The 17,843-nt window shown below is 43.7% G+C and overlaps 1 protein-coding gene across 14 annotated transcripts in view; it reads left to right on the plus strand.

The window, feature by feature from the left end:
* The first annotated feature begins 2,500 nt into the window (after positions 1-2,500).
* LOC139407325 (serine/threonine-protein kinase MRCK alpha-like) overlaps positions 2,501-17,843 on the plus strand; it is a 126,288-nt gene continuing 110,945 nt past the window's right edge. For all 14 annotated transcript variants that reach the window (XM_071151021.1, XM_071151020.1, XM_071151022.1 and 11 more), the window contains exon 1: positions 2,501-3,479. In XM_071151021.1, coding sequence (XP_071007122.1) covers positions 3,302-3,479 — 178 coding nt within the window. In that variant the 5' untranslated portion in view covers positions 2,501-3,301. The remainder of the gene's footprint in view (positions 3,480-17,843) is intronic.

Raw genomic sequence — 17,843 nt, forward strand, 5'->3', positions numbered from 1 at the left:
ACTACACACAATAAAATTAAATGTCGGGGATGGCAGTGGGGGGAATGGCAGTGGGGCAGCGAAGCAAAACCATCATGTATTTTGTGATAAAAGCACCACATTTGGCACAGAGGTAGATTCATGGGTCCCGGCTAGAAGGGATCCAGCTTTTGTCAGATTTTACTTTTCGTAGCAGGTTAAGAGAATTAACTTAGTAGGTTAGGATAATTAGGTTAAGGTTAGGAAAAGGGTTAGGGTTAGCTAAAATGCAAAAAAACCCACCCCAAAATCTTTTTATGTAAATTTGACAAAAGCTGGATCCCTTCTAGCCATGTACCCTTAAAATATTTAGATATGGAGCCACCCCAGATTTGGTCCCTGGGGGCACGGCAGCCATTTTTCTAAATGGCTACCTAATGGTGTCACTATTTTGAAATTCAGAAGGATTGTTTTAAGATGAAGGCTACAAATTGGCTAACAGTTAGATTTATGGACCCTGAAAACATTTAGATTATGGAGCCAACACAGGTTTGGCCCCTGGGGGGTGTGGCAGCAATTTCTTTAAATAGCCACATAGGGTAACACTATTTTACAATTTAAAAGGACTATTTTGAGGTAAACACACCATATTTGGTACAGCAGTAGATTTATGTAGCCTGAAAAGATTAAGATATGATGGCCACTGTCGGTTATACAATGTTACAATTCTAAAGGCCTTTCGTACTCCTTGTAATATACTGTGTGTTACTGTTAAACCTTTTGGTTTTCAGGAGATCCAGGCCAAAATATGTGATTTAAAAAAATCAAAGAAGTATAGGAGGTTACTTTCTATAGATTTAAGGGTTGTAAAATAGTTGTACAGTCTGCAGCCTTTTAGTAAAATGGCTGCCATGGCCCCCAGGGCCATATCTGTGGTGGCTCCATATTTGAATCTTTTCAGGGTACCTCAGTCTACATCTGAGCCAAATTTAATCTGCAAATCTCCAAATAAAATCTCTGTCCATTTCATAAATTGACTGTCATGGCCCCCAGGGGCAAACTCTGCGGTGGCTTCATATCTAAATCTTTTGAGGCAACATGAATCTACCTCTGTGACAAATTTTGTGTGTTTATCTCTAAATAGTCTTTCTGAATTGTACAATAGTGTTATCCTATGCAGCCATTTTGGGGTGGCTCCATATCTAAATATTTTTAGGGTCGACAAATCTAAATCTGGAGCCTTTATCTTAAAGCTGCAATATGTAATACATTTTTTGGGTGACTGACCAAATTCACATAGAAATGTGAGTTATAGATCTGTCATTTCACAGGGGGTTGGTGGAACATTAATTAGGGAGGATGGAGTGGAACAGGAGGAACGGTATCAAATACAGCAAACACATGGTTTTGATGTGTTTGATGCCATTCCATTTTCTTCACTTAGGCCTGTTCAGCTGGTGTTTCTGTGGTAGCAGGGCAGGGGGACAGGATCCAGAGCGCTTCCAGTAGGATGCATGTGTCTGTTATGCAGGGTTGGGGATCAATTCCATTTGCTGTCATTCTTATTGAAAGCAAGTCTAAGAAGCTTTAGATCAGTTCTATGTGTGTTACTTCTATGCTTCTCTTTCTTACGTTGTGTTTTTGTGTCTTTTACTTTTGGTTTTGTACACCAGCTTCAAACAGCCGAAAATGCAATATTTTTCATGATGGAAAATATATTTCACAGTGGTTTAGATGCAACAATGATTACGTACACTATACTTGCTTGTTTAGTCACATAGACTGAAATTAGGCTAACTATTCGAATTTTAGTAACCAGGAAATAGCAGAGCGATTTCTACATAATGCATCTTTAAAACAGTCCTTCTGAAGGGTGGGTATGATTTGTGGAACGCTCCAACAGGAATATGTTCCAAAAACGTTGTAAATAACAAGGTTGTCAACAAGCAACGCGTACAAAGTCGTATAGCGGCAGAATAAGATACTGGGTAGGGAGTTGGCTATTTAATAACTTTTTTCAATCACCAATGTCTGTCCTCACTCTGGTAGCCTATGGACAAACATTAAGAATAAGCTTTGTGTTTGGAAGCTAGTTAGCTAGGTGAATTAATCATGCTACTTTGTATGCGTTGTTTGTTGGCAACCTTGTACTTTACAAAGTTTTTGGAACAGATTACTGTTGGAACGTTCCGCAAATACCCACCCCTTCGGAATTCCATAATAATGTTACCATCAGTGGCCATTTTGAAAAATGTTTGCCACGCCCCCTTAGGGGCGGCTCCATATCTAAATATTTTCAGGGTACATCAATCTACCTCTGTGCCAGATTTTGTGCTTTTATCACAATATGCACGATAGTGCCTATTTCTTTCAGTTTCGCCACCTAGCTACAACGACCGCAGTTTCCATTCACAATATTGTCCGCTATCCTTCCAATATACTCTCGCGTCCCACAGGACAGCAGATGCTGTGACGGCAGTGTGTGACGGTCGCCATGATGAGCTGGGGTTTTGCCTGCAGCAAGCTGTAGTTCGAGAACGGCAAGCGACCGACGTGGGAAGCAAGGGGGAAGGCAGTGTACTGGATTGGTATGAGCAAGAATGCAGCTTTTTTCTTGACGGGAAAAAGCTCAACCCCTCAGAGAAACCGCATTTTCGACGGATACAGCAATGGACATATTCGAACCATAGTTTTAAACTGTGAAGAGGGCCAGGCAGTTGATTTTAAAATAATTGAATTTAAACGAAAAAACGAGCTAGTTAAGCCTTGCGCCCTTCCATTCTCAGACTCAACAGAGGAGGGGCATTGCATTGAGGCTTTGTAGCATTGCAGATCTAGTGTTGATGCATTTTTTTCCGCTGCAGTTTGGATAACCACATATCAACATCTCAGGGGATTGTTATAACTGCATTCTCACGGGTAATATTTTCACTGGGGGTATTTTTGACAGGAGAAGACTGGAAAAAATACGTAAGGAAATACTACAAGCGGCTTTCATTAGCCTACGTCAAAATCTGCTGGCCAGGGCAGGGTCTGCAATTGTGAGTTCTCCTTTGTGTTTTGGGGGAATAGGATAAATAAAATGAGGAAATATTACATGGCTCACTCACCTCCGAGATACTCTATATATACCTTTGTGAGAGGTGGATCATGATAGTTCTATTTTAACTCGCTATTAGCTTGCTTGCCTCAAAGTTTTTATTCATTTTGCTACAAGGTGAGACCGAGACAAGCTAAGCGAACTTCTTCTGTTCGTCCCTGGTCAGCCGGAATATAAGGTTTAGCTAACTATTTGAGTTAATATAATTTCCTCTACCAGCATCACCTGACTACAGTTTGAATCATGTCGGGAGAGGTCCGTTTGAAGAAACTGGAAAAGCTGATCCTGGACGGCCCAGCTCAGTCAAATGGCCAATGCCTTAGCGTGGAAACGCTATTGGATATCCTTATCTGCCTTTATGATGAGTGCAACAACTCACCCCTCAGAAGGGAGAAAAACATCTTGGAGTTTCTGGATTGGGGTAAGTTCCCCCCCTTTCTTTTGATGTAATGGTAATGGTGGTGCAATATGCCCCCCTTTAAACCACATACCTTTTAATAGTAGTAGAGACCTCAGCACAAGGCCTGGTCATGAAGGAGCTGCTATCCTCTTAGCCTAGGCCACCTCCACACCCCCGTTTTTAACTTCAAGGCAATTGTGCTTTTCTAGTGTATGACTGTTTTGGGGTACTTTATATCCAACTTGAGTCGTGTCCCATAACAAATTGACTTTACACACCAACAGCAAATGTTACCGTTGTTGTAGTGGCAGTAGCCAGGCAGTGGCCTAGCACGAGCCCCAAATGTCATGGAACGTTTGCAATAGTGTAACCTCTCCCCCACTCACGGTCATTGAAAAGCAAAGCACACAGGACCACACACAACTTAATCATTTGTTGAAAAAGCGAACTGTGTGTGTAACGACATTGGTGGTTTGGTTCGAGCACTAATGGAATGCGAACGAGCTTTTATCTGACAGGTCCAGTGGTAACTCTGTATGGGTATGCCTTACCGAGATGCCCAAGTGCCAAGTGGGATTTCATTTGGACATTTACCCCGTGTTAACACACGGAGCCAGGTAGAGGCTAGGGGAAACACTGCAATATGTCCTGCAATTAGGTGCTTTTATTCAGGACTCAGCCATTTCACTGACAGTAGCTGCAAACAATGGAAATCATTTCACCTTTACAAACACCATAGAAACACTATCAAAATAAGTGTATGCTTTATTTAGGCTAAGGGGTTGTAATGTATTGCGAGTACATGTAGCCTACTAAAATTAAGCATATTTCAACACCTTTGGTGGTGTCCTCCTTTTGACCTCTGAGCTTACCACAAGGTTTGATGACATGATTTGACAAATTCTCCATAACGTAATGAATAGTGCTTATACCCAGGCCTGTCACATGAAGCACCATTCCCCAAAGATGGATGAGACACTTAAATTCAAAATACACCTTTCACTTTAACTTTAATGTTCACAAAACATAATTCTCAAAACATTGCCATTATAAAACACCATCATGTTATAAAGTATAAGACTAGCTATGACTTATGTCATCCCTGATATCCCCTTAACTCTCAGCCCACAACAGTAGACAAACATTACTATAAGGTTTGCTTTTCATCACTTAGCTTGGTGACCTCATTTTGGTTGATATGGCAACAGACCCCTGTATAACCTGCAGCCATCGGTGAATGGACCAGGCCTAGTTCACCATATCCTTCAGTTATGACCTTATAACACTGACTACCTAGTAGTAAGCAGAAGATTGGAAGAGGCGTTGACCTGAATTACACTATTTTTAAGGCTCAATTATGAAATATGTAACAATTGTTTTATCTGCATTGTTTATTTGCTATTAATGGAACTATGTTCATTCTCAATACTGTCCAGCACAATGCTACAGCACTAGCCTATATTATATACTAATAACAATGTTATAGGCCTAAAACACTATACTATACTTTATGATACTATACTATAGGCCTACTATCTATGTAGCTTGAGAAGTTGAAGTCCAGATATGAGGAGGATCAGAATAAACAACAATCTGTTTGAGAATGAACTGTTGTTGTGGTTCTGGTGAGGTGTGGTTCTGGTTTGGTGTGGTGATTGTGTGGTTCTAGTATGGTGTGATGATGATGTGGTTCTGGTATGATGTGATATGATATGGTTCTGGTGTGGTGTGGGTATGATGTGGTGTGATTAGGGGTCGACCGATTTATGATTTTTCAACGGTGATACTGATTATTGGAGGACCAAAGAAAGCCGATACCGATTAATCGGCTAATTTTGAATTTAAAATATATAAATATATATACACTGCTCAAAAAAAACACTAAAATAACACATCCTAGATCTGAATGAATGAAATATTCTTATTAAATACTTTTTTCTTTACATAGTTGAATGTGCTGACAACAAAATCACACACAAATTATCAATGGAAATCAAATTGATCAAGGGGTCTGGATTTGGAGTCACACTCAAAATTAAAGTGGAAAACCACACTACAGGCTGATCCAACTTTGATGTAATGTCCTTAAAACAAGTCAAAATGAGGCTCAGTAGTGTGTGTGGCCTCCACGTGCCTGTATGACCTCCCTACAATGCCTGGGCATGCTCCTGATGAGGTGGCGGATGGTCTCCTGAGGGATCTCCTCCCAGACCTCCCAAACGGGCGGGCCAGTCCATAGCGTCAATGCCTTCCTCTTGCAGGAACTGCTGACACACTCCAGCCACATGAGGTCTAGCATTGTCTTGCATTAGGAGGAACCCAGGGCCAACCGCACCAGCATATGGTCTCACAAGGGGTCTGAGGATCTCATCTCGGTACCTAATGGCAGTCAGGCTACCTCTGGCGAGCACATGGAGGGCTGTGCGGCCCCCCAAAGAAATGCCACCCCACACCATGACTGACCCACCGCCAAACCGGTCATGCTGGAGGATGTTGCAGGCAGCAGAACATTCTCCACGGCGTCTCCAGACTCTGTCAGAACCACTCCTTTATTGGGGGTGTTTTGCTAATTGCCTATAGTTTCCACCTGTTGTCTATTCCATTTGCACAACAGCATGTGAAATGTATTGTCAATCAGTGTTGCTTCCTAAGTGGACAGTTTGATTTCACAGAAGTGTGATTGACTTGGAGTTACATTGTGTTGTTTAAGTGTTCCCTTTATTTTTTTGAGCAGTGTATATTTGTAATAATGACAATTACAACAACACTGAATGAACACTTATATTTTAACTTAATACATCAATAAAATCAATTTAGTCTCAAATAAATCATGAAACATGTTCAATTTGGTTTAAATAATGCAAAACAAAGTGTTGGAGAAGAAAGTAAAAGTGCAATATTTGCCATGTAAAAAAGCTAACATTTCAGTTCCTTGCTCAGAACATGAGAACATGAGTCTTCAATATTCCCAGGTAAGAAGATTTAGGTTGTCGTTATTATAGGAATTATAGGACTATTTCTCTCTATACCATTTGTATTTCATATACCTTTTGACTATTGGATGTTCTTATAGGCACAATCTTATTGCCAGCCTGATCTCGGGAGTTGATAGGCTTGAAGTCATATAGTGCAATGCTTGAAGCACAGCAAAGATGCAGGAAAGTGCTGTTTGAATGAACGCTTACGAGCCTGCTGCTGCCTACCACCGCTCAGTCAGACTGCTCTATCAAATATCAAATCATAGACTTAATTATAATGTAATAACACAGAGAAATACGAGCCGTAGGTCATTAATATGGTCAAATCCGGAAACTATCATTTCGAAAACAAAACGTTTATTCTTTCAGTGAAATACGGAACCGTTCCGTATTTTATCTAATGGGTGGCATCCCCAAGTCTAAATATTGCGGTTACATTGCACAACCTTCAATGTTATGTCATAATTATTTACAATTCTGGCAAATTAATTACGATCTTTGTTAGGAAGAAATGGTCTTCACACCGTTCGCAACGAGCCAGGCGGCCCAAACTGCTGCATATTTCTTGACTCCGCTTGCACAGAACGCAAGAGAAGTGACACAATTTTTTTTCTGCGAATGCACTTGTTAAATCATCACCAGTTTGGTGTGGTTCTGGTATTGTGTGGGTGTGGTGAGGTTCTGCTGTGGTGTGATGTGTTTCTGGTATGGTGTGATGATGATGTGGTGTGGTTCTGGTATGATGTGGTGTGGTTCTGGTATGATGTGGTTCTGGTGTGGTTCTGGTATGGTTGTGGTGTGGTTCTGGTATGGTGTGGTTCTGGTATGGTGTGGTTCTGGTGTGGCTAACTGTTGAACTCCAGTAGAAGACATCCCACTGGGCCTCTGGTTGGTTATATCGGCAGCCTGTCCTCTCATACCCCTGCTTCTTTTCATACATTGATTGTGGTGGTGAGGATATTTTAAACACACCATACACCTCGCTTAGTTACTCACAGTCCTACCCAGGCCAGGTGTTGATGGGCATGGTAGAAGTTAGGAGGGTCTGTGGGTGCTGATGATGGGGTTGATTGTGATGTGAAGGGCCAGGACATCCTTATCACAATGCTGGATGTTCTACTTTTCCCTGTGATGATTCCACAGGGGCAGCTAACAGGAAACACAGGGACTGGATGCTGGGCTCTTTGGGCACATGATGTCATACCAGGAAGTGGCTCTGCTGTGTATTGTGTTGGTCACTGCTGTCCTGCAGCCTGTGACTATAAAGACAGCTGGCAGTGGTCAGGTCACTCACTCACACTCTTCATTTATTAATTAATATACGTGTACACACACACCACATTTAGTTGGTGAAGGTTCCTTTTCCATTCTCCCGAGAGGGATCACCATCATGGAGGGGTACTATTGAGTCAGAGGGCGGCCATGTCACGTCACAGTGGATGTCTTCCCTGAACCCTCACTCCATATCAGACCATTGAAGTGGCCTAAACATAGCAGACCAACAGACCAGCAGACCAGCAGACCAACGTTTTCATGCCCTCCCCCAAATCCTTACATAGCATACATACCCACTTCTAACAGTTTCCCAGCTCAACCAAACAAACCACCTAACCAATAGAAGGTGAAGCTGAGAATGAATCCTATTTTCTAGCTGCAGGAAGCTGAACCTCCTATATATGAATGACTGGCCCTGGTTTTCTCACCACTCTCTCCCAAAGGGTAACCTACAACTCGGTTTATTAGCAAGCTCTGATGACCAAGAGGTTTGTAAATGTCTGTCATCTGCCGCTGGGATGACGCCTGTCTCCTGGCTGTGGATCCAGCAGGCCAGGCAGTATTTACAGAACATTTTGGTGTGAATATGAACACACACACACACACACACACACACACACACACACACACACACACATGCAGGACACACACGCACACAGGCTGAATAAGGACCATTACTCTACCCATTACCCCCCCATCCAAGTCTAGACCAATGACACAGAGTGACATTGTTTTCTGAAATTATTTTTAAATTTATGCAAGGCTTGCTAGTTGAGCTGTTATGGCTGAAATGGATGCGGAGCCAACTGGCAAAGACATCCTACTGTCTTTCCCTTCACTTAGGCCTGTTCAGCTGGGGGTTCTGTGGTAGCAGGGCAGGGGGACAGTATCCAGAGCGCTTCCAGAAGGATGCATGTGTCTGTTAAGCAGGGTTGGGGATCAATTCTATTTCAATTCAGTATTTTCGAAAAGTCAAATGAAATCCCAAGTGGTAGTCTGTGGGTCGTCTACTCAATGTGTCTGAAAAACACACCGTAAACAAAATATTTGTGTTATTATTTCAGTCTGGTATCATATTGGATCAGTGCCCAGATTTCTGGCTTCAACCGGGAAAACTATTAAAAGCTCAGAACAGGCCCGTCAGAACAGGCCCAGCAGAACAGGTCAGACCAGGTCCAGCATCTTAGTGGTGCTGACCTAGTATCAGTATAGCCTTTTAGATCATAATGAATATAATTCAAATCAAATTGGATTTGTCACATGCACCGAATACAACAGGTGTAGTAGACCTTACACTGAAATGCTTACTTACAAGACCTTAACATACAATGCAGATTTAAAATATGAACTAAATAAACTAAAGTAACATTTAAAAAAACTAAAGTAACATTTAAAAAAAGTAACTCAATAAAATAACAATAACAAGGCTATATACAGGGGATACCGGTACCCAGTCAATGTGTGGGGGTACAGGTTAGTCAGGCTATATACAGGGGGTACCAGTACCCAGTCAGTGTGCGGGGGTACAGGTTAGTCAGGCTATATACAGGGGGTACCAGTACCCAGTCAGTGTGCAGGGGTACAGGTTAGTCAGGCTATATACAGGGGGTACCAGTACCCAGTCAATGTGTGGGGGTACAGGTTAGTCAGGCTATATACAGGGGGTACCAGTACCCAGTCAATGTGTGGGGGTACAGGTTAGTCAGGCTATATACAGGGGGTACCAGTACCCAGTCAATGTGTGAGGGTACAGGTTAGTCAGGCTATATACAGGGGATACCAGTACCCAGTCAGTGTGCAGGGGTACAGGTTAGTCAGGCTATATACAGGGGGTACCAGTACCGAGTCAATGTGTGGGGGTACAGGTTAGTCAGGCTATATACAGGGGGTACCAGTACCCAGTCAATGTGTGAGGGTACAGGTTAGTCAGGCTATATACAGGGGATACCAGTACCCAGTCAGTGTGCAGGGGTACAGGTTAGTCAGGCTATATACAGGGGGTACCGGTACCGAGTCAATGTGTGGGGGTACAGGTTAGTCAGGCTATATACAGGGGGTACCGGTACCGAGTCAATGTGTGGGGGTACAGGTTAGTCAGGCTATATACAGGGGGTACCGGTACCGAGTCAATGTGTGGGGGTACAGGTTAGTCAATGTAATTTGTAGGTAGGGGTAAAGTGACTGTGCATAGATAATTAACAGCGAGTAGCAGCAGTGTAAAAACAATGTCAGGAGGGGGGCAATGTAAATAGTCCGGGTGGCCATTTGATTAATTGTTCAGCAGTGTTATGGCTTGGGGGTAGAAGCTGTTAAGGAGCCTTTTGGACCTAGACTTAGCACTCCGGTACTGCTTGCTGTGCGGTAGCAGAGAGAAGTCTATGACTTGGGTGACAGGAGTCTTTGACAATTTTCTGGTCCTTCGCTGACCAGTAGGGAACCTGATCCCAGATCAGTACTCCTTCATGGCTGAGAAGCTGGGTCCAAGTTAATAAATAACATGCAGAAAAACCAGGATATCTCTGCCTTTAGTTTGTTCCCCCTCTCTACCACAGGATGTTGACCCACACAGAGGGCTTGGCATGGGGCAGCTGTAATAGTAGAGTTATATGCCAAATCATTTACCTCTGCTTGCTCCCAGGCCAGGTTTTCTCTCTCTCCTTCTCCCTCACTCCTTGTGCCCTCTGTATGCATGTATGCCTTACTGGGTGTGGCTGGGAAATAGGCCTACAGACAGACATATACACACACAAATATAGGAAGCATACAGACGGTGCATTGCAGTCATTCTTTCAACACAACAGGACCAAGAAAAGAAACATTGCCACATACTAAGTCCCCCAAATTATGCTATTAGATAGCAATAAACAATGTATTTTGTGGTGATGTTGAGCGTCAAATGTCTTGTGATGATGGGTTAATTAGGTGGCCGGGCGCAGGCAGGCCAGTGAAAGCCTGTGGTAGCTAGATAGTGAAGGAGAAGGGAGTGAGTGCTTTGTGACCCTGTGTGTGTTCCGTAGCCAGAGCATCCCTGTATTTTGTGGAGGCTCAGCTCTGTGTAAAAACGCGGACTAAGCCAGGCCCCAGCCCTTCACAGCTCAGCTGTGGAGTCGCACATTTAGGAATACAAAAGCTGTTTAGGGGATAGCTTTTTGTCCACTTAAATGTTTTTGTAAATTAGCAGACGCTCTTATCAGAGTGCATTCATCTTAAGATGGCTAGGTGAGACAACCATATCAGTCTTTTTGTTGTTGATGGGGGTGAATAGCCTACTATTTGAAGAGGTAGTGTTTTAGACCCTCTCTCTCTCATCTCTCTCTCTCTTCGCCATGCTTTCTGTCATTCTCTTTCTCTCCATTGCAACCTCTTTCCATCTCTTTCTCTTCCATATCATCTTTCTCTTTCCATCTCTTTCTTGCACCCTCCCTCTCCCCGTCACTCGATCTCTATGTTCCAGTCTTGCCCCTCCCCTTTTCTCTCCATAACTCCATCCATCCCCCCTTTTCCTCCTCTCTACTCCTCCATCCCCCACACCCTTTTCCTCCTCTCTACTCCTCCATCCCCCCTTTTCCTCCTCTCTACTCCTCCATCCCCCACACCCTTTTCCTCCTCTCTACTCCTCCATCCCCCCTTTTCCTCCTCTCTACTCCTCCATCCCCCACACCCTTTTCCTCCTCTCTACTCCTCCATCCCCCACACCCTTTCCTCCTCTCTACTCCTCCATCCCCCACACCCTTTCCTCCTCTCTACTCCTCCATCCCCCACACCCTTTTCCTCCTCTCTACTCCTCCATCCCCCACACCCTTTCCTCCTCTCTACTCCTCCATCCCCCACACCCTTTTCCTCCTCTCTACTCCTCCATCCCCCACACCCTTTTCCTCCTCTCTACTCCTCCATCCCCCACACCCCTTTTCCTCCTCTCTACTCCTCCATCCCCCCTTTTCCTCCTCTCTACTCCTCCATCCCCCCTTTTCCTCCTCTCTACTCCTCCATCCCCCCTTTTCCTCCTCTCTACTCCTCCATCCATCCCCCACACCCTTTTCCTCCTCTCTACTCCTCCATCCCCCACACCCTTTTCCTCCTCTCTACTCCTCCATCCCCCCCACCCCTTTCCTCCTCTCTACTCCTCCATCCCCCACACCCCTTTTCCTCCTCTCTACTCCTCCATCCCCCCTTTTCCTCCTCTCTACTCCTCCATCCCCCACACCCTTTCCTCCTCTCTACTCCTCCATCCCCCACACCCTTTTCCTCCTCTCTACTCCTCCATCCCCCACACCCCTTTTCCTCCTCTCTACTCCTCCATCCCCCCTTTTCCTCCTCTCTACTCCTCCATCCCCCCTTTTCCTCCTCTCTACTCCTCCATCCCCCACACCCTTTTCCTCCTCTCTACTCCTCCATCCCCCACACCCTTTCCTCCTCTCTACTCCTCCATCTCCCACACCCCTTTTCCTCCTCTCTACTCCTCCATCCCCCCCTTTCCTCCTCTCTACTCCTCCATCCCCCCTTTTCCTCCTCTCTACTCCTCCATCCCCCACACCCTTTTCCTCCTCTCTACTCCTCCATCCCCCACACCCTTTTCTTCCTCTCTACTCCTCCATCCCCCCTTTTCCTCCTCTCTACTCCTCCATCCCCCCTTTTCCTCCTCTCTACTCCTCCATCCCCCCTTTTCCTCCTCTCTACTCCTCCATCCCCCCTTTTCCTCCTCTCTACTCCTCCATCCCCCACACCCTTTTCTTCCTCTCTACTCCTCCATCCCCCCTTTTCCTCCTCTCTACTCCTCCATCCCCCACACCCTTTCCTCCTCTCTACTCCTCCATCCCCCCTTTTCCTCCTCTCTACTCCTCCATCCCCCCCACCCTTTTCCTCCTCTCTACTCCTCCATCCCCCCTTTTCCTCCTCTCTACTCCTCCATCCCCCCTTTTCCTCCTCTCTACTCCTCCATCCATCCCCCACACCCTTTTCCTCCTCTCTACTCCTCCATCCCCCACACCCTTTTCCTCCTCTCTACTCCTCCATCCCCCACACCCTTTTCCTCCTCTCTACTCCTCCATCCATCCCCCACACCCTTTTCCTCCTCTACTCCTCCATCCATCCCCCACACCCCTTTCCTCCTCTCTACTCCTCCATCCATCCCCCCTTTTCCTCCTCTCTACTCCTCCATCCCCCCTTTTCCTCCTCTCTACTCCTCCATCCCCCACACCCCTTTCCTCCTCTCTACTCCTCCAACCATCCCCCCTTTTCCTCCTCTCTACTCCTCCAACCATCCCCCCTTTTCCTCCTCTTTACTCCTCCATCCCCCCTTTTCCTCCTCTCTACTCCTCCATCCCCCCTTTTCCTCCTCTCTACTCCTCCATCCCCCCTTTTCCTCCTCTCTACTCCTCCATCCCCCCTTTTCCTCCTCTCTACTCCTCCATCCCCCCTTTTCCTCCTCTCTACTCCTCCATCCCCCCTTTTCCTCCTCTCTACTCCTCCATCCCCCCTTTTCCTCCTCTCTACTCCTCCATCCCCTACACCCTTTTCCTCCTCTCTACTCCTCCATCCCCTACACCCTTTTCCTCCTCTCTACTCCTCCATCCCCCACACCCCTTTTCCTCCTCTCTACTCCTCCATCCCCCCTTTTCCTCCTCTCTACTCCTCCATCCCCCCTTTTCCTCCTCTCTACTCCTCCATCCCCCCTTTTCCTCCTCTCTCAGGCCCTGTGTTCCGGTATGGTCACCAGTCAGTGACAGTGTGTGTTTGGTATGGTGACCAGTCAGTGTGTTTGGTATATTGCTTTGAGTTAGGAATGTCTGTGGTTCTTCTCCTGATTCTATATTACCACCTAGCGTTTCTCTGGTAGAGGGTAGAGTGGCCTTGGCTTTTGGTGTGTTATGATTTTGAGGATGACGTTCTCTATTTTCAGGTCTACACTGGGCTGTGTACAGCAGTGGATGTTAAGGCCTTTTTACTGGTACTTTAGAATGACTAATAATAAACAGGCCGGACTACCTCTATCTGTAAAACAGTAAATGCCTGTCATTCACAATATGTATCGGAGGCCTCATATGATGAAATGGATCTGGTGGTGACTAACCTCCCTCAATGTTGTCAACTAGATTTCACTCATAAAATGAGGCTTCTCTCCTTAGCAGACTAATCAGATCTCTTTGTCTGTGCCTTCCTTTCTACACAGTCAGTGTGTGAGTTAATGTGGTGTATTGAAGGTTTTTGGGGGTTCCTCTCTTTCTCGGGGTGTGCGTGTGCATGCTGATCCTGTTGTTATGGTGGAGTGTTCTCTGACCTCATCCTCCTTGCGTAGTCACAGGAAGCTGTAGCTAGATGAGCAGTCCAGTGACGCTGCCTTCCCTTGCATGCCATCATATCATCGGGAAATCCTGTGGTCGCTCTGATTGTCATCTCAATTGTCTCTGGGAAGGGACGTCTCTGCTGCTGCCCCTATATATAGACCAATACCTCATCTCTGCTTTCCCCCTAGTGGAAGAGCTGAGAGTGCTGTAGGGACAAAGGCCATGCCTCTTAGGCTGTCTGTGGATCCGTCAGGTTCTGTCTGTGGATCCGTCAGGTTCTGTCTGTGGATCGGTCAGGTTTTGTCTGTGGATCGGTCAGGTCCTGTGTCAGGGTGGGAGATTTATTTGACATGAACGTGCCTCTTAGGGCTGTCTGTGGATCCGTCAGGTTCTGTCTCTGGTTCTCTGTGGATCTGTCAGGGTGAGTGGAAGGGCCTCAGGACTGTATGCCCGACAGCTCTGCTCATCTGCTACTTTGTTGTGTGTTTTCCTCTTTATCCCCAGAAGGCTTGCTGGATGACATGATTTAAAGAGACACTGCACTTCCTGATTTGGCCTCGTTTTTCATCAGCGTTCATTTAGACATGCTAGCGGCCATGACTGAAGGCAAACAAATGTTTCCACTGCTCCGCTGTCCTACAACACAATATTCTATAACTGGATAGTTTTGCCTCGTCTTTCTTGGAGACCGATCCCAGAAGTAATATCCATACAGGTGTAGGTTACATGTGGGCATATCACAAACATCTCCCAGCTTGACAAATCAGAAAAAAGACTAAACATTTTCTGCTGTAAAAATCATATTGATGTTCTTCTAAAAACCGTGTGCCTACACTTTAACTAACACATCTCAATCAGTTGTGTGTAGAGAACAACTTCAGCTGTCTAACCAGAACTAGAATGACATTCTATTTGTCTATTTGCCCAAATCTAAGGATTTGACTGTTTAATACACTGACATGCACAGCTCTCTCTCTCTGAAGTTCTGTCTTCAAAATGTAATTGTCACATGCTTTGTAAACAGATGTAGACGTACTCACAGGCCCTTCCCTACAATGCAGAATACAGTCAAATTATAATAATAGAAAAAAATAAATATAATAAATATACATATATATATATATATATGATTTTTCAACGCCGATGCCGATTATTGGAGGACCCAAAAAAGCTGATACCGATTATTTGGCCGATTTTAAAAATAAATAATAATAAACAATAAAATAAAAATCATAATAATAATTAATAATAATAATAATAATAATAATAATAATAAAAAATAAACAATAACTAACACAAAAATATATATTTTTTTTACATTTATTTATTTATTTGTAATAATGACAATTACAACAATACTGAATGAACACTTTTATGTTAAGTTAATATAATACATCAATAAAATCAATTTAGCCTCAAAAAACATGAAACGTTAAATCTGGTTTAAATAATGCAAAAACAAAGTGTTGGAGAAGAAAGTAAAAGTGCAATATGTGCCATGTAAAAAAAGCTAACGTTTAAGTTCCTTGCTCAGAACATGAGAACATATGAAAGCTGGTGGTTCCTTTTAACATGAGTCTTCAATATTCCCAGGTAAGATGTTTTAGGTTGTCGTTATTATAGGAATTATAGGACTATTTCTCTCTATACCATTTGTATTTCATTAACCTTTGACTATTGGATGTTCTTATAGGCACTTTAGTATTGCCAGTGTAACAGTATAGCTTCCGTCCCTCTCCTCGCCTCGAACCAGGAACACATCGAAAACAGCCACCGTCGAAGCATCGTTTCCATTGCTCCACAAATGCCTCGGCCCTTGCAGAGCAAGGGCAACAACTACTTCAAGGTCTCGGAGCGAATGCCGTCACCGATTGAAATGCTATTAGCGCACACCCCACTAACTAGCTAGCCATTTCACATCGGTAACACCAGCCTAATCTCGGGAGTTGATAGACTTGAAGTCATAAACAGCTCAATGCTTGAAGCACAGCGAAGAGCTGCTGGCAAATGCAGGAAAGTGCCATTTGAATGAATGCTAACGAGCCTGCTGCTGCCTACCACCGCTCAGTCAGACTGCTCTATCAAATCATAGACTTAATTATAGCATAATAACACACAGAAATATTAGCCTTAGGTCATTAATATGGTCAAATCCGGAAACTATCATCTCGAAAACAAGACGTTTATTCTTTCAGTGAAATACGGAACCGTTCCGTATTTTATCTAACGGGTGGCATCCCCAAGTCTAAATATTGCGCTTACTTTGTACAATGTTATGTCATAATTATGTACAATTCTGGCAAATTAATTACGGTCTTTGTTAGGAATAAATGGTCTTCACACCGTTCGCAACGAGCCAGGCAGCCCAAACTGCTGCATATATTTCCTGACTCTGCTTGCACAGAACGCAAGAGAAGTGACACAATTTCCCTAGTTAAAAGAAAGTCAAGTTATCAGGCAATATTAACTAAATATGCAGGTTTAAAATTATATACTTGTGTATTGATTTAAGAAAGGCATTGATGTTTATGGTTAGGTACATTGGTGCAACGACAGTGCTTTTTTTTTCGCGAATGCGGTTGTTAAATCATCACCAGTTTGGAGAAGTAGGCTGTGATTCGATGAGAAATTAACAGGCACTGCATCGATTATGTGCAACGCAGAACACGCTAGATAAACTAGTAATATAATCAACCATGTGTAGTTAAAACCTCTTCATCCTACCCCCTCCTTTTTCGAACATTCTGTTAAAAATCGCGCAACTTTTCAGCGTCCTGCTACTCATGCCAGGAATATAAACAGTGAACAGTGAAACAAATATATATATAAATGCTTTGTTCAATTCATAATGTGCACAGAATTCTATCATACAAAAATACCGGTCATATATGCATATGATTAGTATGTGTGGATAGAAAACACTCTGAAGTTTCTAAAACTGGTTAAATCACGGCTGTGACTATAACAGATCGTGTGTTTCATCGAAAAGCGCAAGAAAAACTGCTCACTGAAAGCTAAAAGTAATATCCATGCGTCACTTTCATGGATTGTTAAAAGGGCACAAAATTAATTATGGACCTGCATGCAATTCCTACAGATTCCACACGATGTCGCCATTGTCGTCATTATCCGGGGAGTTTTTTGTTGGTAAATCCAACTAACTGGATTCCATTTCTTCCGGTCTCCGCCAGGATGTTTTGAAGTGCACATTGTCGGCCATTGATTTGAAGACGAGGAGCTATTGAATACACATCGCCCTGTAATCATTTTGATAGATTATAAACGTTTACTAATACCTAAAGTTGGATTACAAAAGTATTTCGAAGTGTTTTGTGAAAGTTTATTGTCGACTTTTTTAATTTAAAAAAATGACGCTGCGTTTTAAAACAATGTTTTTTTCTGAATTACACAGCTTCCATAGATGGCTTTTTTGGGTATATATGGACCGATTTAATCGAAAAAAAGACCCAATAGTGATGTTTATGGGGCATATAGGAGTGCCAAGAAAGAAGCTCGTCAAAGGTAATGAATGTTTTATATTTTATTTCTGCGTTTGTGTATCGCCGGCTACGCTAAATCTTTTGTTTAAGTCGCATTCAGGCATTTTGGGGTGTTGCATGCTATCAGATAATAGCTTCTCATGCTTTCGCCGAAAAGCATTTTAAAAATCTGACTTGTTGGCTAGATTCACAAAGAGTGTAGCTTTAATTCTATACCCTGCATGTGTATTTTGATGAACGTTTGAGTTTTAACGAGTACATTTAGCATTTAGCGTAGCGCATTTGCATTTCCAGGTGCCTAGTTGAGACATCTGCGTCTCAAGTAGGAGCAAGAAGTTTTAACTAGTG

The sequence above is a fragment of the Oncorhynchus clarkii genome, chromosome 4 (assembly GCF_045791955.1).
Source record: "Oncorhynchus clarkii lewisi isolate Uvic-CL-2024 chromosome 4, UVic_Ocla_1.0, whole genome shotgun sequence".
Classification (NCBI taxonomy): domain Eukaryota; kingdom Metazoa; phylum Chordata; class Actinopteri; order Salmoniformes; family Salmonidae; genus Oncorhynchus; species Oncorhynchus clarkii.